Raw genomic sequence first — 20707 nt, forward strand, 5'->3', positions numbered from 1 at the left:
TGCGTGTTTTCAATGACTTGAGGTTGAGTAAATGATGGAACGTTTCTCATTTTTGGGTGAACCGTCCCTCTACGAATAGCTTGCAAATTGTGGCTTTTAGAGATGCAAGTGTTTCAAGGATTGAGTTAAACCAAGTGAGAATGCCTTGGGGCATTGTGACGACCATAAAAAATGGTTTCACCCCTTTCTTCACCCTCTCATAAAGCAAAGTATTTGCAGACACACCTCCCTGAAAGAGGAGGACGGGGGAAGTGATCTAACAGCATCACATGTTCAGACAGAGCTTTGACTGTATGGCAGGAGCTGGTGCCAAACAGGAAGTGCAGAGAAACAATCCAGATCATCCCACAACCACAATAGTCTCTATAAGGTAAGATTTTAAGTCTACACGTTACATTATAAAAGCAGCTATCAGTTATGATCGGCAAACTGATGGTAGGCGAGTAATGAATTAGGCTATAGGAAGGAGAACGGTGAGGGTTGACTTGTGAAACTGCTCTGCCGAGTCATCTGAAAGGAATGACGTCCTCCATTTCTTCTCTTCTTGATGTTTACTAAAGCAGCTCACACATTCATTGCATGAATTGTAGTTGTAAAGCCCAACAAAAATCTCTCAATTACGTTCTGTTGTTGACTTTTAAGTGCAGACCACGGAGGGAAGAATGACAAGTGACATCTATCAGGAAGAGACGGAAAGACTAGTAGACACCGGTGAACAGACAGAGCCGCAGGAAAAAGGTTTGAATTCACTTCAAAAGCATCAAATCCACGTGCAAACGATTATTGCAATTGTATTAATTGTTAATGTTTTGTTAAAAACGTTATTATGATGTTATAATAAGATTTACATTGTTAACAGCGCGACTCAGGACGTCACATATCGCGAAAGGGGTCACGCACCCGTTTCGTCTGCAGGTGGCGACATTGCTTCAAATTTGTGGGACGCCACGATACAATTAATTGCGTACATTTCTGTTCCGTTCGCGTCCAGCAAATCAAACGATTCGAATTATTATCTTAAATAATGTAATAAATTAATAATTTAATACAAATAAATTATGATCTTAAAAGCTTTCCTGTAGCTCAGTGGTGAGAGCATTGCGTTATCAACGCAGGTTGTGGGTAAGTCGCTTTGGATAAAAGCGTCTGCCAAACGCCTAAATGTAAATGTAAATACCGACATGCATTTACTTTTTTCTTGTGGATGTACCATATTCGAACTGTAGGTTACCACTGTAACTGTTGTAGTAAAACTATGGAAGTACAAATAGTGACCAATTCGCTGAAAAGCACGGTAATACACACTTTTATTATAATAAAAGTTTAGTCAGTTACATAGATAACAACATTTTTGTTCCTTGCAAACGTGTGTTTTTTTTTGTGATGGTTTTGCTGTTACTTTTGTGCATTTTAGTCTTTGAACTGCTTAGAAAGTATCATGTGGACTAGACTGCGTCCATGTGTGGAATTGCATTATTTGTTTACAAATATCTCCAAATCTTTAATCTTTCATATAAAAATGAGTCGCTTTATGTTTTGATAAAGAGCAAGTTTAGTCACATTATAAGTTATTAAATAAATAATGTAAGCATGCACGCATTCTTTTTAGTAATGTTCATTAAATTCACGCTTTAATAGTTATAACAGTACATTTGTAGATCTTATTGTATTATGTTTAAGCAATAAAATAATAAGACAATCTCTAATGTAAACAAATTAATAAGGATATAAGACTTTATTTACTGTAAGTAGATATGGTAGGCTACTTAATTATAACATTAAAATACTATGCTATAAAGTAATAAATCACAGTTTTTTTATGTCATTAATGATGGCTCAAATATAACATAGAATTAATTTGCAATTTTAAATGTGCAAATCTGCATGTTTTAAAATTGTGAAACTGTGACAAATCTTTAATAATTCTACAATTAAACCACATTGATCCAAACTCGATTAGGTTCTCTTGCATTTGTCCTTCATCTTTTTCTCTGTTTCAAGTCAGCTGAAACACATTATAATATTATCGTATGCTGTCTGGAGAAAAGTCCAAATAAAAGTGGTGTCTCATGTCTGTCTTTCATAACTGTCTGCCTTGCTGTCTGTGGTCTCAGCATTGACGTTGGTGCTGCTCGGCTCAGCGGGTGCTGGGAAAAGCACAGCGGTTGATGCCATCCTGGGCGGCCCGTCTGACTGCGGCACAGACCCTGAGACAACAGCCACCGCCGGCTCTCAGAAGAGACGTGTGATTGTGTCAGGAAGACAGGTAGGTTAACGTCTCACTTCAAATTCTTTCTCCTTACTTTTAATATTCAGTCCTTTTAAAGAATTCTACATTTGATTTCCAATCACAGAATACCATTATTGTTACCGTTTGAATAATATGTTTACTGCACATATTGAATTACTTTGATCATTTAAATTTAAGTCTTATTCAGAAGTGGATTGTTTTATAATTCATAGGTACTCTTTTAATTGAACAGGTTTTTTTTGTACACAGGTGACTGTGGTGGATACACCCGAGTGTCTGTGCATAGAGCGCTCGGCTGAAGATGTCCGTCGCCAGTTCTCACTCTGCGCTGCTTTTTCAACCCCGGGTCCCCACGCATTCCTCCTCTGCGTCCCTGTACACCGCCCCAGTAACCTGGAGCTCCAGATTTTGGAGACCATAGAAAAAGTGTTTGGTCCTGAAGCCGTTGGTAAACACGCAATGGTTCTCTACACTCACATGGACCGACTATCTGAAGACGTGTCTCTGGATGAGTATCTCAATACCCAACGAGCGGATCTGCTAGAGCTGGTACAGAAGTGTGGGGGCCGGCATCACCCGATGACAGTCGGAACGAACGCAGAGGAGAGCGTGAAGGAGCTTTTTGAAAAGGTGGAGCAGATGGTGAAAGAATCCGGGACAGAGTTTTACACCTGCCCCCTGTTGCAGGAGGCAGATAGGAGAGTGCGAGAAAAAGAGCAGGAGATCTTGAGAAGCAGAAGAGAAAGGGGAGAGGACGATACGGATGCGGAGAAAATCAGGGCTGAAGCGGAGAGAAAAGTGGACGATCTGACGGTTGAGGGCATCTCAGATCTGTGTGTCTCTGCCCCGAACACTTCGTTAATTCGCTGGTTGTGGGACAGTGTGGCAGGGTGGCTCCTTTGGCTCCCGAACATGGTGAGGGGCAGCACTTTACTGGGGTCGTTTGTGGGTTTGTTTGTCGGGGGACCCCTAGGAGGGGCCATGGGGGCAACTGTTGGCTCCGTGGCTACAGAGATGGGTAGACGGAAACAAAAAAAAACCTAAGTGCTTAAAACTCGGTAAAAGCCTATTTTAACTTTTGTTAGTTAAGGGATGGTTCACCCTAAAACAAGATTCTGTCATCCTTTATTCACATGTTGTATGTGACGTTTCCTTTTGTGAAACACAAGAAACACAAAAAAAGATATTTTGAGAAATGTTTAAGTGTATTTGTATTCACACATGTTGTTTAGTCGCCAACATTTTTCTAAATATCTTCTTTTGTGTTCTGCAGAAGAATGAAAGTCATACAGGTGTGAAATGACATCAGATTGAGTACACGATGAAAGTATTTTGTTTGTGGGTGAACTATCCCTTTACGTCCAAGTCATTGACCACCATTAAATAATGCTGAATACATATTTGTTGTCAAGTCAATTGCTCATTCTTTATTATTAAATTGTTTTCCACATTTTAGTATAATAGGAACGACATCAAAACTAAAATGTAATTCAAAGAGAAGTATATAAATTATATTGAGAACTACTCTGTATTGATGCGATTTCAGCTTGGTGGAACAACCATTTTCTTCATTATTTGGTCCAGCTAGATGACATGCACAGTTTATATTTTTACCACATTCATTTTGAGCCGGTTAGGTCAAGATCAGATTAGAAAAGTTTAGAATTTTATGAGAAACCCAAATTTAGTTGTCTGAAATACTGGTGCAAGTTGCATGACATGACATCTACATTTTCATTTACATTTAGCAGATGCTTTTATCCAAAGCGACTTACAAAGAATTCAGGGAGCAATGAGCGATATAAGAGAATCTATTTGAACGTATTAACTATTGATCTGTGAGAGTATTTATGAAGTAGTTCCAAACGTGTCAGGGTTAAGGCTTATATATAAACAAGTCAGCTGACCACAGATAAGAGGTTAGATGTGTCTTTCATAAGACAGGCGATTTGGAACTAAAGCATTTTGTCTTCTGTATATATATATATATATATATATATATATATATATATATATATATATATATATATATATATATATATATATATATATATATATTATATTATATACAGTATTCGCAAGCAAAAGCCAGATTGAAGTTTGGGGTTTTAACATTGTAAAGTTATTTTAAACACTGCTGCAAAACTTTATCTTGAACACTGTTACAAAACTTTATTGTGAAGCTCACGATCAACATTACTACTAAATGAAAAGCACCTTGTTTTCTTTGACTTGATATTTCAGCTTGAGACACACTGCAAAGTCTGTTTGTTTGCAGACTGTCTGAATAATTCAATGTCTATGTACATAACAATGTTTGTATTAAAACACAGCTGCAGGAGCAAATACACGCTCCAGATTTCCAGACATCCTTCAAAGTGATGATGAGTATAATAGCTTTCATATACTCTGTTTTCTTCGATGTGCAACTTTGTCCGTTTATTGTTTCGAAGATCAAATGTTTCCGCAGCTGTTTCTGGAGTATGAAAATAAAGCAGTCTGATGGAAATATTTACTAACAATGTGCTCTGTGTTTTCTTTATACACACACTTTCTTTAATTAAATATAATATAATTTCAAAATTTATATATCCCACATACACTCATGCACGTTAGGGTCTTTTGTGCATGAATTCAATTCTATAATTTCTTTGTAAAATAGTATTTTAATTTTATTAACAATACATGTTGCATACGTAAAGTAGGCCTATGCTTAAATATGTCTTTTTTATTTATTTATGCAGAGTATATTTATTATTATTATTGGCCTTTTAAAATGTTCAATGCATTGCATAAAAGTGTGCTTGTAGGCTGAAAGGACATGGCTGAACTAATCCCTTTTTTTATGGATATTGTGTTACTGTATGTCCATGCATCATATGACTGTATGAGTATATTTTATCAGTTTTAACAGAAAAAAGCTAAAAACGAAGATTCCCTAGAAAACTAATCTGTTCGTATTTTAGAAACCACAGGAGAACAGAATCTGTTAATACATAATGTGAAAAGGTTTTATGTCACGGGAAAAAGACACCAGACTGACAAATACAGAGATATCTCACTCTCACTCCATTTTGCAAGAGCAGGTTTCTGGTTTTGACAATGACATAAGTGATAGTCTGCTAAAGCTATCCATCAAAAAAACCCGTCTCTGTATTTCTGCCTTCGGTACAGCAAGGCGTTTCCGTATGTGGGTGGTCTGCCTCGAGAGAGAGAGAGAGAGAGAGAGAGAGAGAGAGAGACAGCAAAAGAAGTGAATAAACGTGGAGTGAGGGGTAATGCGCTTGCTGGGGGATGCGCATCTGTTTTCCAGATGTGCCCTTTGCAGTTGTTTGAAACAGGAAAAAAGAAACATTTAAAAATAAAGGAAAATTGGTGCTAAACAGATTTTTATTGTCAGGGATTACGGATGTAGTGGTATATAGATTACAGTATAGAAAACCCGGCCATGACTCAGGGCGGTGTATACTTTAACCTCACATATATCTCTAGTGCGCAGGAATGATGAAGTGCGCTCCCCTGCGTACTTGGACTTGCACGTAACGTGTTTAAAAAGGAACACCTGTCCAAATATTATTCTGTCCTATTGGACATGCGTCTGGAAGACGACAAAGCGATGAGAAAATAAGGGGAAACGTTGGAGAGGTGCATCAGGAGCAATGGAAAGAATGGGAAGGAGGAGACTATGGATTAATAGGACACAAAGAAAACCACTAGAAGCTAAATAATATAAACACAATGTTTTGACATCACAGGTGTTGTTTTTTATGAACACTAACAGAGCTCTTTAAGCTTTTTACTTTGATATTTCTTAATCTTTAAAAAATGCATTTTAATATATAGATACAACATAACAAAATATATTTTAATATGACAATTTTTGAGTGATCAAATATGGATTATTAAATATTTATTTTCCAAAAACGAATACAATAGGACATTGCAAGTAGTCAAATAATGAACTAGGGCCTACTGTTAGCTATGTGGAAGTTTTTTTCTTATAGTTTCTTTAAAAAAATATTAAAACACAAAAGCTGGTGAGCATCCATCATGAATGTTGTGGTGATGTGGTTGGTTCTTTTTTTACAGATCCAATGCTCCTGGGAACTGACACCAAAATGATCTGTGCTTGTATTCGTAACACCGGGCAAAGTCTCGCATGAGTCGCAAGTGGCCCATCATTAAAACAGAAACGATGAATTATGCTTCCTCGCTCCTCAGTGGAGATGTTGTTGTAAGGGCCTTGTGGTCGACCCAATGAAGAGCAGAAGCAAATTGCAGACGCCTCAACATTTCTCTCTTAGTTGCGGCTTGTTTGAGAGAGAAAGAAAACAGTTGGGGAATAAACAAGATGACATTTGGTTCCCAAGGGTTACATATCCTCTTTTGGCTGTTTGTTTTCTATTATAGATTCACCTATTTTGTACAGTATTTGCAGTTGTAACATGATCATTGTGTAGTTATTGAATTGAAATTTACCCAACAATGTTAACTCCCTTACGTCATTTTAAACCTGCATGACTTTCTTTCTTCTGCACAACACAAAAGAAGACTGTTGGTAACCAAAAACACTGAACCTCATTGACTTCCAGTGTATGGACACAAAACCACTGAGACATTTCTCAAAATATATTTTTCTGTGTTCCAGGAATCGTAGGTTTTAAATACATGGGTGATGAACTGGCTGAATGAATCTAGCATCGCAATATTTTATATTTCAGGATGATATGATTTATATGATCCCGTGATCTTCGAATGTCCAACTACACAATCCTAGCCAAAGCACACCAGCAGTGAATCACTAAAGAAACGTTTGATTCTTCTCAAACAAACTAGTGGCCAGCGCTGTAGAGACAGTGCTCCGCCCGCCTGCAGTCTCCTCATCTTTTTCCTATTAGTTATATTTTCGTGTTCCTCCCTATAGCGCGCGCGTGTGTGATTGTTTAGAATGTGTGTGTAACAGCTTCAAAGTTGTGTTTGCATGTGTGGTTTACAGGCAACCTGTAAAGTGCTCATAACCGGCCTGGCCAACTTATAAAATAAAAAGGACACACACAAGTTTGCTTTCGTAATAGCACGCTGAGAGCTTGTTTTTTCATACACACGCACAATCAAACTGTTAACGTTTATGAGGCACTGGCAATGTTTCAGTGCATTAAATCGTGGTGTTTATTTATTGCGTTTGTGAACACAACTGAGGCCAAGCTATTCGGCATGTGTTCTCAACATAACTTGGACTTTTAAAGTTTTACTTTTGGCAGTATGACATTATGATAATCGACTTTTATGCATAGATTTTACAATCCAGTCTTTCAATTGAAAAAATGCTTTTTAGAAATCAAAATAGAAATCATATATAAATATCTCTAGCTTTATGCTTAAATATATTGTTTGAGATGATGTTAATGCAGAAATATATAATTGTAATAATACAAAATAAACGTACTAAAAATATTAGGATGAATAAAAGCAGCCAGCACGAGGTCAGAATTGATCGGAGTTTACAAAGCATCTCCTGGAACCTCATGGGATTCTACTATTCATAGGCATTTATAAGGTAAAATGATAATTTCTCATCTTTTTCATTCTGTGAACTACTAACAATATTTCTCAAAGATTTCAAACTAAAAACTGAAGAAACAGGTCATAAAAAACGTTTATTCTTTCAGTCCTCAAATAAACTCATATTCACTTTTAAGCAATACAACTGTAATACTTGTACGTGTATTTAGGAAAAGTGAAACAAATATTATTTGACATTTTCATGTGTCATTCTGTCAGTCTCAGTGGATGACTTTATGACACTCCTGAGGTTTGATTTTGTCGAAATTCAACAGACACCGGACTGGAATGACCGATACATCTAGAAATGCTGATTAAATGAACATTTGGAACGGTCTCTTCATTTTTCCACGGCTGTATTAGATGTTTCTATATTATATTAGAACCTCTGAATTTAGAAAAGGGGAATGTTTTTAAAGCCCGGATTACCACAGTCCCCTCCCCCAAATTTAGCCTTGAGAGATCTTAAAGTGAGTACTAATAATCCTTTCCCTCAAAACACAGCGGGACGGGGGCCTCGGTGATCTCCACGCAGGGCCCTAATTGATTAATTGTGTGGGCCTAACTAACTGACATGCCGCTGCCGCTGGGTGGGCGTGGCCTGCGTTTGAAGTGAAGGCCTGCGGGAAGTGTTTGAAAATACCGTGGAGAGATCGCAGCTCTTTGTAATGGACACCGCTCTGCGGTCTGAACGCGGCTCAGGGTCAAGCCAAAGCAAGCATACTGTTCCTCCCATTACCAGACACAGCGTGAGTTCTGGATTCCGCTTCAAGGATGAATAAATACAACACAGACTTGACCAGGATTGCTCCTGTCCAATACAGCGGATCAGGGGCTTAATCCTGGCCAACCACACGAGTGTGTAATGGAAGAGTCGGTTCTGTCGGGACACGTAGCTCGTACCCCATTGTTAGTTGAGTCAGACCCACGAGAGACTGAATTGTTAATTCAGAAATTACAACACATAAAGCCGTCTTTGTTTTCTGATGGATTCAATGACAGGGATTCTCGTTGGCGTTACAACATCTAGCACATGTCGACACATTCAAAAGAAGTAAAGCAAAAAAAACGTGAGTTTCAAGTGACAAAAACATAAAGTCTGCGAAACACATTTTTCTTTGATGTTCTGGCTATTAGATACTTCGGAACTTGTGTTCAGAAGTTCAGTGCTGTTGTGTTTCTTCAAATGTAAAACATACACACACGCGAGACCTTGAGACTCATCTGGTTTCAAGGCAGAGAGCAATGCTGCAGTGTTTGAATGCTTTTGCCTCACACGGTTCAGCTATAACATATGAAGATTCTATCATTCTTGAAGGAGATGTCTTAAGGAGATGAGTGAGAAATTTAAGAGATCTCATCCGTGATTTTTCTGTTACATCTCCTCAACATTCATGTGATTAAATGGAGAGCAAATGGAAACCTTTACTCAAGTCTCCCGAGTCTCCGATGTTCTGCTCTCCAAAGAAAAAGAGCCAAACATTTCCAAAGAAGAGTTTCAGAGGAGATCTCACAATGTCACAAACTAAACTCAGATTTTCCAAGTCTGCAAAAGTCAACAATATTGAAGATCTCAATATGAACTCTCACATTTTTAATCAAATGGGCCCAAATCCACATTATTTTACCTCTCCAATCTTCATTTTTACACCCCCATCCTTTTTTTGACGACTGCGTCATTTTTTTTCCTCCAAAGTAAAACATGTGAGACTTGAACCGATAGGCTACTTGAAACAACACCGAGACTCTTTAAAATCTCAAGTTACGGAAGAGCAAACTTTGTGCAAATAACATTTCCTCTACATTCAAACCAAATACTTGTGTGGTCTTTAAATTATTAACTGGAAAATAATCTAAGAATCTTCTTTTGTGCTTCACACAAAAAAACAGTATGTGGCTTTCGGAACAACATTTCATTTTTTGCGTAAATTAATCTTCAATTGAATGAAAAAGCCCAAGAAAACGCATTACCCACATTACCCATGAAAAAAAGAGAAAGTTAAGTAAAAGAGAAAAAGAGAAAGTTATGTCCTTCATCTCAAATCTCAAATGAAAGGCAGTATGTTGTTGGGCCCACGGGCCAGACCTCTGATTTGGACTGATGTGGTTTTTAAAGGATGAATCCAGCAACAGAGAGAGAGAGAGAGAGAGAAATAGAAAACAGAGATAGCGGTCATTTGCTAAGGGGTATCTATTCATAGGACGTTTCATAAATGCTGTTTCACTTTTATGACAGAAAGTGCTAATAATGATAAAACAGAATAGAATTTTTTTTTTACTACATTTATATGTGGAATTTTTATTACATTTTGGGTGGTCACATGGTTTATTTCTTACCTCATGTGTCCAAAAAAAACCTAGACTTAACTCTGCATGCTATGTTCATGATAAGTTCTTAGTCAGAGAAGTCTGTATGTGCCACCTATGAGACAACAAGCACATGGCTCCATATATCCGGATTTCTGATGTATTCAGATTTCTGTCTGTCCACTGGTCTCGAGGATATCACACATTGTTTTCATTTCATCTATAATCATAATGCCCAGTCATGCTCAAGTGGAAGAACACGGAAAAAACAAGCATGTTTGCGTGCGTGCTCCATAAAGGCGGGATAAGCAGAAGCGCTGCGGCTTCTTTGATGCTCCGTGAGTTGCTCGCTCAAAATAGACACATGAGAGGAAAAAATCACAGGGATTCGAAGTCTGTGTGGAAACCGCTAATGAAGCGAACGCAATGCTCAAACTCACGAATGCAGACTATCAAGCTGTCTGCCGTGGCCTGACAGCTTCAAAGAGCGCGAACAAAAGCCTGTCCTGAACTTCCTGAGGGATGCGGCTCTTGACGGAGGGAAACAAAACACCCCCCGCCGCCGCCACATCTGAATACTTGTTACAATTTCCAAAAAAAAGGCGAAGAAAGCTTGCAACAAATATGCTCTCCATATGTCGGACTTCAGTCGCCATTTTTCAATCCCGGCTTATGTTTTTATTTTTGTAGGGAAGTCAGATTTCCTCATATCCAGTGCGTCCGTTCACAGACATCCTCAGTGGTTCTAGTAATAGATAAGTGCGTGTGAGACATTAGACCGAATGAGGAATATAAAAAGCTTTAAGCCTACATGACAGATTGTAACTTTAGCCACGATAAGAGGCGTATCATCACCATAGCGGACTATCATTGACACATCGGCTTAAATTGCTATCAGACGCTCGATCAAAGCGACAGTCGACATTGAAATGCCAGAAGAAAGCAAAGTTGGCAAAACTGTGCCGGAGAGATGCAAAGACCTGCCACTTCATTTCAATCGGCCGGGCTGGTACTATGATAAACGCGTAACATCTGGTAATCTGCTTCATGACGTCGACATCCATGTTTGAGTGAGAATTTTAGTATGATGGCGTCCATCTGCCACTATACTGCACGCTCCAGATTTTTCTGATTGGAGGAACTTTAAGAGTGTGAAAGTCAGGGTGGTCTGGCTCTGAGTAACCGTGCGACTGTCACAAAGGAACCGTTCCTGACACAAGCGAACCGTCACGTCAGACCTGTAGTTATGGAGGTGAGACTCCCAGATAACAAAGACACCATTGATGCCGACCTTTGCTCGCTGTGATCCACGCCAAAAACCTCTGACCTCTGACTTTGCTTACACACCGTACACCGCTCAAACAGACACGTATTCTTTTTCGCATAGACTGACCCCGAGACCCCCGGTCACTCTCCCGTGGTGAGGTTTTGTGGAATGCATCTCAGGTGCAAAGTCTGTCCTGGTTCCAATTAGTGGAGTATAAATTAGCGTGACTTTTCCCTCTTCTATTCAAACATTCACTTTCTCCCAATCCGCGCTATCTCAACCCCCTTTTCCACACCTCCCTCTCTTCTCGTGTACTCATTCCCTGACCACCTTCCCATTCCTCACCACATAAATTTATTTTCTTCACAGCTTATGTCCACACTCCTAACCAACCCACGCTCTTCGTCAAGCCTTTCTCCATATCCATATTTCTCTGTGCATGGATCTACTGATTCGTGCAACATTCGTTTCCTTTAAATGGGGAAAAGAAAAATAATATGCCCCAAATCTTTATATATTATTGTTATTTATTTATTTTATTCATAGGCGTAAACTCAACGCTCAAATTCTCTAATATGCAGTTTTTTGTCCCTCGATACTAATGTGCAATTTAGGTATTTTCCAGATGTTTTACATTGTTCATTATTGCATAATAAGACTGAATAGTTGTGAGGAGTTTTTAAGCTAATTCCAAAGAGTGAATTGAGTTTTAAATGCTGCCTGCAAACGTAATGTTCCTATCCCCGGCTATAATTTTAAGTCACTTTTCCCCCATAAAATGGCGTGGGTTGCTTTTTGCAGACCCACCATCGTATCTCAAAAGACCACCAGAGATACCATGGACTAGACTTTTATTTGAATTGGAAGATTTTCCAGAAACCGACTCGTGTCTTTTCTCTTGCATGTGCATAATGTTTTAAATAAATACTTTTTTACATGCGGCTAAACTAAAAGGTTTAGAGATGTTCAAATGACACATCATTTACATTTAGTCATTTTGCAGACGCTTTTATCCAAAGCGACTTACAAAGAGTTCGGGGAGCAATAAGCGATGTCGTAAAAGAGCAATAGGTGCTAATACAAAGTTACTAGTTTCAACAAAAGCCAGAACAATATCTGTTGAGAGAAGAGAGGTTTATATAATTACTATTATTTTCATTTGTCTGTCAAGTATTCAGCGGTCATAAAATTCACATCACATGAAATAAAAGTAGCCTACTTAGGCTATTAAATTTATATTAAGACCGTTTTGATTGTAGGTTAATTAATTACATAAATAATTATATTACAATATCTATTAAATAATAATATGATGTAATAGATCGACACAATAAAAGTCTATCAGACTTTTCCACACAAATTAGATTTAGGATATTTAGGAAATAAGTGAATAATTTACATTAAAAGTGTTACCAAATCATTAGTTAAGTAAATGGTTTTTCCCAGCGTGCACTGCGACTCAAACAAGGAAAAAACTGTTAAAATGGGGTCTTTTGTCCCCCCAGACCTGAACAGGTTCACTGGAGTGCAGTGGTCAGAAGGTGTTGCAGCGCAGAAGTCTTTATTTTCTTTTCACCGCCACTGTTTCATTTTAACTGCACGCGAGACCCCCGAGGGCCCGCAGCGCGAGCCTTTCACGCGCCGCAACTCATCCAGAGGCGCGCCGTGAAAACACGAGCACGGCCGCTTTACAGCTCTCCAGAGGACGATAAGCACGACCTGACCCCCTTAAATAAGAGCGAGAGTTTGGTTCAGGTCTGGGTTTTACCTCCCCGAGGGGGGTGGAAAAGGAGGGAAGGCTGAAAAGGAGGAGAGGAGGTGAGCCATGATGGAATTCGGTTCTTCTTTGATTTGCGAACATCAGACAAGAGACAGATTTATGCTACACTTCAGAAAAACTTTACTATAAAGAAAAACGTTTAATGTACATTAAACGTGCATGTGCAAAAGAAATATCTTGTATGTGTCGAAATATAGATGGTCTTAGTTTCGTGTATTTGAAGTGTATATGGAGATGGAACAAATTATTTTAAATCACTTTAGGGTCCAGGACAGGTAAACACCGAAAGACCGAAAGTAAATTTCGACTTCTTTTGCTACTTGAACACTAATACAAAATAAGTTAATTTGCCTTCTCATAAGGGCAGTAAATCGCTTTCACGCTCACTTCTTCCTGGTGGAACATTCTTCCTAACTCTCTCCGGTCAACCACATCTCTCACAAACTCATCTCTTCTGTGAATGCTTGACACACAAGTGTTTTTATGTACACTTAACATACCCTTTCTCTCAATAGGTAGCGGTCTGACTTTTGTTGAAACTTTATATGAGCACCTATTGTATTATTGCTCCTGTACTCCTTACTCTTTATAAGTTGCTTTGGATAAAAGCGTCTGCTTAATGATTAAATGTAAATGTCATCCATCCATCTATGAAATGCGAAATCAAGCTGAACTTGTTCCGACTCAATATGGAATATGAAAAGTTTGCATGTTAGATTATATTGTGCATTGCAATGCAGTTGCTATGATGCCGTGGTAGTTGTTAGGGTGTTTTGAGTGATTGATAGGTGTTTGCTTTCTGGTCCTTGTCAAAAGAGCTTTCCAGAGGTCTCTGTTATGTGCAAGTCCTTATCTTAACCCGGCTTCCTCCTTTGTAAATTTATGGGATTTTTTACCGTTCACCTGGCGAAAGTCGGATTGCTCGGAGAAGCATTAGCTCGCTTTTATCAACAAGCCGCTCGGCTGTCAGTATCCTTAATGTCCGCGGCACAAACACTACAGGATGAGTTATGCATGCAGTTCAAATCTGTTTTCGGTTTCTAAATAATCCTGCAATAATAGGGCTTGCTATGGAAAAACACGCCCGGTACATCCACCCACTTCTGGGGATTTAAAATAGCTTCACTAGACTTCTGTCCAGTTTGGATATTGCAAAAAAAAGTGTTAAATGATATACACGTGATACGTGGAACACTTAACACATATTTTACAGCGCCCGGGTCTTCACTCCTCCGCACATCCTCTCAGGCAAACCTAATAGTCAGATAAGAAGGTCAAACTTTCACCTTTGGTTCAGCAGGGCAGTGTCGTCTTCTTGCCTGTCAAGTGCAGCTCCCTCGGTCTTTCATGCAAACTCACGGAATGCTGTTTTCCATCCATCTCAATCCGAGAGAAACAAGCTCGGCTCGATTTGGCATTTGAGCGATCTATCCCACGCAACACCTGCGCTGTCCTCCTGAGTTTCCATCAATCAGAAGGGCTTTATTGTGGGCCGCCCCAAATGTAGAACAAAACTTAAGTAGGGTAAAACAAGACTAAAGCTATTATTTACTATAGTGTTGATTTACTTTCTCCCCCCCCCTTCAAAAGAAAAGGAAAACAGATGTTTGACGGGTGTGGGGGGCAACAAGCAGTTGCTATTGTTTTGACATTTTAGAGGCTTTATTTAATGTGTCTGAGGATTAACTGCGAACTCTTAAACAAAATGCGTAATGTTTAAACGTGAAGTGTTAAAAGTATCAGTCAAGTCGTGTTTAATTTAGACTTAGTCTACGTTCAAGCATCCTCAACTTTTGACTGTGCCTATGCGTTCTTTGCAGCTGTGAGACCTCCAAAGATGTCGGTGTTCCCATTCCGAATGGCAACTGCGTTGTGTCATTCAACAAAATGAGTTATTAGGACTTAAACACTTTGCTACTTTGGCTCCGTGGGCAAAGCACCCAACATCATTAGTGATTGGCACATAGCAACTGGTGTTAAGGGTTTCGTAGTCCACAGCAGACCCCCTCCAAGTGCTGCAAATTTCAACAGGGTGGCTTTCGCATCCCCCTCAAAACTGTTCCAGATCTCTTGACAAGGCCTGGTTTATTTATTCCCGTTTTTGCTCCGGGTGCACATTTTACTGTGCCTTCGGGTAATGCGGAGTTAATGTACAACCCTCTTTTTTTTCCCCTCTGCTCTTTAAACTTCTTTAAGTATTTAAACACCCAGGGTAATGACGCGGTGTTGTGAGAGGGAAAAACCATCGCTGAAATGCTTCAGCCGTCCCCGAAGAGTGAGAGAATGAGAGAAACTGATACGGATGCGATGGAGAGGACCAAATGCAAACGGTTTTTAAATGCAGGTACATTTATATTTAAATATGTTTTTAAGAGCTTTAATATTGTTACCCATGTGTTCTTGATCTTGATCTTAATGGAAACGTCGAGATCGTGTCGGCGCTGAAAGCCTGTTCAAAGTACTAAAGAGACAAATAAAATAAGAGATAACTATGTTAGACAAGGGAAACTTCTTCCCCCAGAGATCAATACAGCCTTGTTTAGTTCCACCGCTTCCTTTTCCTTAATTCAGTTTTTTCCTCGACGCATAAAAGCGATTGTCTCCCACAGTGCCAAAACTTGTCCTGCTCGCCTGTAAAAAACAGCTTCCCCACAGCAGCTTTTTCGAATTTGGGGCTTGTGACACTCTGCCAAAAGCCGCAAATTACCCCCCTCTAGCAACAGCGAATTAGGAACAATTTTCTGTTTGCTATAAAAAACGAGAAAAAGAAAGGCGAGGGTAAAATATAGCTTACACTAGAGACCACCAAGGCAGGCGGCAGTGAGATGAAGTGCCCAGTTGACGGTTTGGGTGGCAGGGTGGCGTTTGGCATTTCGTGCATTTGCTGATATTCGCAGCAATCAATTTGTTAAAACGCGGTGTAATGTTTCATCTCAGTGAGGTCACGGAGAGAGAGAGCGTCGTATTAATATCGCACTTTGATGGGAAACAGACATTTTCAGGTTTGGGGACTTCAGACTAATTGTACCAGAGACGAGATGTTTTACACCAAATATTCTCCGGCTTTCATTGAGGTTCCTCGATTGGATTAAGGAGTTTTACTCCTCCCGATACAAAGCGTGAGGTTTGGCCCTGCGTCCACCGTGTACGACGGCTCGTGCCAAATCATGATTTATTCCTTCCACGACTGGTTCCAATGCTTTTTCAAAGTCTAGGTCCACATTTATCTACACCATTTTGGATGTAAATGGTAAAAAGTGAAAAATCATACCATACCATTGAGAGATAGGTGGGTTTAGGATGCAGATTCATCCTAGATCGCTGCTGGTGGTCCACACTCCAAACCTCCTGTAGTTGCCGTAGCGACACTTTTCTGTTCCTTTCTGTTTGCAGGTCTTGGAGAACCACCTGACTGACCATAGGCAGCCTGGCCATCACTACATAAGCATAATCAGTGTTGAAAAAACACTGCGGTGGTAACCAGAGAATGGGACACACATTGACCCGCTTCTGCACCCTCTGACCCATATGTTAATTGTACTTCCTTTTCCCTTCCTGATTACACAACGGCAGATTTTAAGCTTATTCGCAAAGAAATCAGTTAATTGTGTGGTGAAGGGAGGTTTAAATGTGGGTAGTCAATCTTTTTTATTTAGATAAATGTTGTGTTGTTTTACACAGCAAGACTATTTGGGAAGAGATTACATTTTCGTTGCAAAGCTTTCTTCTTCAATGCCATGCATGCTAAGAGAATGCCTACATTTATGGTCAGAATAGCTTACTAGCATATTGCATGTACTATTCAACTATTGCATGTTCACATTTTCTTGATTCATTATTCAGATTTTTTCAGTTTACAAAAATAATACTTTTTCCATAAACAAATATCCCATCCCACGCGGTTTGATGAGCTTATCTTTCTTCACCTTACTGGTTAAAGGTCCAGTGTTTGAAATTTAGTGGCATCTAGTGGTCGGGTTTGCAAATTGCAACCAACGGCTCACTCCACCCCTCCATTTCGAAGCACCAGGACGGCTCTCACAGGACTAAGGTGTCGCCACATTTTCATTTCTTTGCTGAAGGAGAAATATACTTGCAAAACGTCTTCTGTAGAGCAGTTGGTTCTTTTGGGCTACAGTAGAAACAACATGGCGAATTTCATGCAAGGGGACCCTCGGTGGATGTAGATGGAAATGGCTAATGCTAAGGTAAGAAACACTTAATGCTAAAAGGCATTTATGCGACAATGTTATGTATATTTTATTGCATTTCTGTCAATAGATCCTGCAAAAAAAGAACACACTGGACCTTTAAGTTTGAGAGAAAAAATATGTATATAAAAAAATGGGATTTTAATGGTTTTGACTATTGCATATAAATATCAACTCTGTCTTCTGAAGTGGTCTATGGAGAGCATACAGTATTATGCTTGTACATGCACTAGACATGGGCATCGGGGCTCCATCTGCATCGAAACAGCAGGGAGGTTAGCACACAGCCATGTACCACTTTCAACATCGCTATACTAAGCCATTCTAATTACATTTCTCCTCCTCCCTTACAGCCCATTCATACTTTTGTTCTCTTCATCTTTCCTATTGCCCTCCGTCCATCTGCTCTGCCCGTTGAGCATGGCTGACGTGTTACCTCATTCCCCTTCTGGGTGGCTTTCCTGCAGTATTTCACTGTCATCTACTGGCAAATTGATTTTGGCAAAGAAACCAGCCGGGTTGGGGCAATACGCACACTTCCACACACACGTCGAGGTACGCTGGCATATGTGTGCATGCGCACCCAAGCATATGCACACTTTTTGATCTCTCTTTATGTAAATAGTTGGGCTCAATAGTGTGCAGAGGGCCTGGTTTTACTGCGGCTGGCAGAGAGGGGCTCAAGCCGGAAAATAGGAGGGTGGAGGTGTGTGCAGATTTATACCCAAATCTAGTGCAAATGGAGTAGCTGAGTGGCACATGTTTAGCCAGAATAAGCAAACGTCAAGGTGTGTGTGTGTGTGTGTGTGGTCATAAAAATGTGAGGAGTATATTTTATTTTCTATATTTGAAGAAGCATAATGAAGAAATATCTGCTTGAGTTTAAGTGGGTCTTGTAAGGACCCACCTATTAGTCTGCATTTGGCTGGGATGTTTTTTAAGGCTTTCGTGATGATTTGCATTTACACAAACAATGCCACGTGCATTTTAGATAAAGATCAAGCAACACAAACAACGACTCGATAAGCCTAATTTAACAAATCTAGCAGCTTTATAAAATGAGCTCTATCGCCATCCTGTAGGATAAGGGAGGTTCTGAGAAGGAGCTTTCACTTTTTTTCTGTCGGTATCTGTCTTCTTCTTTCTCTGGAACCAGACCAGACAAATGGGTACCCATGGAAAGCATGCACTGTAGCCTACTTGAGTATTTTGTGAGGTCTTATGTTTCACGTGCTGTTTAGAAACTGAATCATAGTCCCAGATGAGACTTGAACATGGTCTATAATAATTACTTACGTATTGATAACACCTGAATATACTATTTATTACATTTGCAGCTCAAACGCAGGGAAATTGTGAGGGAATCAAATGTTCCTTCTCAGGAAGCAGCTTGGAAGGAATAGGATATCCCACAGAGCACCTCAGCAGCCCCGTGTCTTTGTTTTACATGGGACAAGGGAGCAGGAACCCCGAACGAGGTGCCACAGGCTTTCGGGAACGATTTTAACCATCCTGTTTAGTTTGGCACGAGGAAAGCGCATCGCGGGTACGACTCCGGTCAGGAGACGTTTAAACCAAATCTGCACGATTTCTCCCTTGTAAAAGTATCACATCTCCAAAGTGCTGAAATATGAATGATCGATAATAAACCTCACGCGTATGGATGCTGGAGGGGCGTCACGTATATTACGCAGTTCATCACAATCTCAATATCATTAACATGCCTGACGTGACGCTGATGAAGCGCGAGGGGAAGTTTTCACAGATGACGTATTCAATTTCAGACCGCAAATGCTTTATTATTATTTCTGTCTTTCCATGAATTAAAACCGATTTTATGCGGCGCGGAAGGTCGTTCAGATGCAGGAATAGACGATTGTCTCGAAGAACAAAGTGGGTTTGGTTATGATGGGTTTTGTATAGATAAATACTTTTAACTCTGTTGGGACGCAGATAAATAGAGGCTATTATTCAAAGCCACCAGCAAAATCTTTCCATCATGAGTATGTGGGTGATCCTAAAACAGCTGTGCACATTTACACTTTTGCTGTCTCATTGTGTTTTGTCAGGTGCGGCGATTTCTTTCCCGACTTAACATATTTTTATTAAATTAACTTTTTTATAAGAAAAAGCCTAAACCTTAGTTCAGTGCCTTTATACTCATAAATCAATTGGCTTCGTGCATTTTCATATTTTTTCCAGGCATATGCACGTAAGTAACAAAGTTTGACTGGAACATTCAAACGTTTTTCTTCCCTAACAGGAAATGAATGGAAAGGTTCAGTAGAAGTTATTTTTGTCCACCGGTCTAACTCACCTTTTGGTCATTTCAAGTCCATTTTATTTTTGTATGTTGCCTGCAATCCAAGCTCAATATTGCTATTGGAAGTCTCTGAACACATGCTAAACCTACAGGCGAATTTGGTGTGTTTCAAAATATTTACAGACACAAATGAATCCTTTCCTTGAATTCGTGTCCCTGGCGACAACAGATTTCTGGCATTTTATTGACACGAAAAAGAAAACACAGATTGATCCCACAGTGATGCGACCACCAACCACCCGGGACTGATCTTGTAGTTGTTTTATTCATAAAAAAAGACTTAAACTCATAACAAACACAGCCGTTATGTATATCGAGCCAAATTTTCCAATGCCATTGGGAAGATGATCCAACATAATGTGGGGGCAGATACAACCATCCGTTTCATCTCAGAGAATTGCTTTGCATTGACCTTTTATTCAATTAATTATCAATGTATGTGTTTAACATTTTTTATTCAAATAAATCTTGATGCTGATGTCATTTTTGGTGTTTGCTATACGGATTTATGATCAAAATGTGTTTGTTTCATTTAGGCTTTATTTATTTTGCAACAACGAAGTGTCCCCTACTATAAATACACTTAAAGAAAATTTAAGTAAAGGTCTAAATGTTGTACTAAAATTGTAAAAATGTTCTCGTAAACTTGCAAAGTGCCAAAAGTTGAAGTCTTTATAAATAAACAAGTTTTTCTATTAAATATGAAATGCTTTATATTATGCAGTCCATATAACCCAGAACAGAGTCTAATATGTTTAAGGCAACTGTGACGTTTTAGATATATCTACCTGAGCTGTGTCATCAATACACCCAGTATTATTGGTGCACACAGTTGGTGCTCTGGATATTTATGATATTCTCACAGAATATATAAAAAAATCTGCGTTTAACTCATCTTAATGACTCATGACTCAAGACCTTCAGGTGGGATTTTTCTTTTCCGATCATCAGTGTTTCCCATCTCAGTGTCTCAACTCATAAATCAGAAGAATGTGGATCAATTGTA

The 20707-nt window shown here is 39.3% G+C and overlaps 1 protein-coding gene across 1 annotated transcript; it reads left to right on the top strand.

The window, feature by feature from the left end:
* Window positions 1–340: 340 nt before the first annotated feature.
* On the top strand, window positions 341–4229 carry LOC306893663 (GTPase IMAP family member 7). Its single transcript, XM_079455612.1, has 4 exons — window positions 341–370; window positions 648–738; window positions 2115–2266; window positions 2501–4229. The coding sequence occupies exons 2-4, from the start codon at window positions 663–665 to the stop codon at window positions 3293–3295; spliced, it is 1023 nt and encodes a 340-aa protein (XP_079311738.1). The 5' UTR covers window positions 341–370; window positions 648–662; the 3' UTR covers window positions 3296–4229.
* The last annotated feature ends 16478 nt before the right edge of the window (window positions 4230–20707 follow it).

Source organism: Barbatula barbatula, assembly GCF_947034865.1.
Source record: "Barbatula barbatula genome assembly, chromosome: 5".
NCBI lineage: Eukaryota > Metazoa > Chordata > Actinopteri > Cypriniformes > Nemacheilidae > Barbatula > Barbatula barbatula.

Bases quoted from the DNA above. Each gene is read 5' to 3' on its own strand.
- LOC306893663 (XM_079455612.1), top strand. From the start codon at position 663: ATGACAAGTGACATCTATCAGGAAGAGACGGAAAGACTAGTAGACACC. The intron at 739-2,114 runs GTTTGAATTCAC...CTGTGGTCTCAG, and splicing joins GACAGAGCCGCAGGAAAAAG to CATTGACGTTGGTGCTGCTC. The intron at 2,267-2,500 runs GTAGGTTAACGT...TTTTGTACACAG, and splicing joins TGATTGTGTCAGGAAGACAG to GTGACTGTGGTGGATACACC.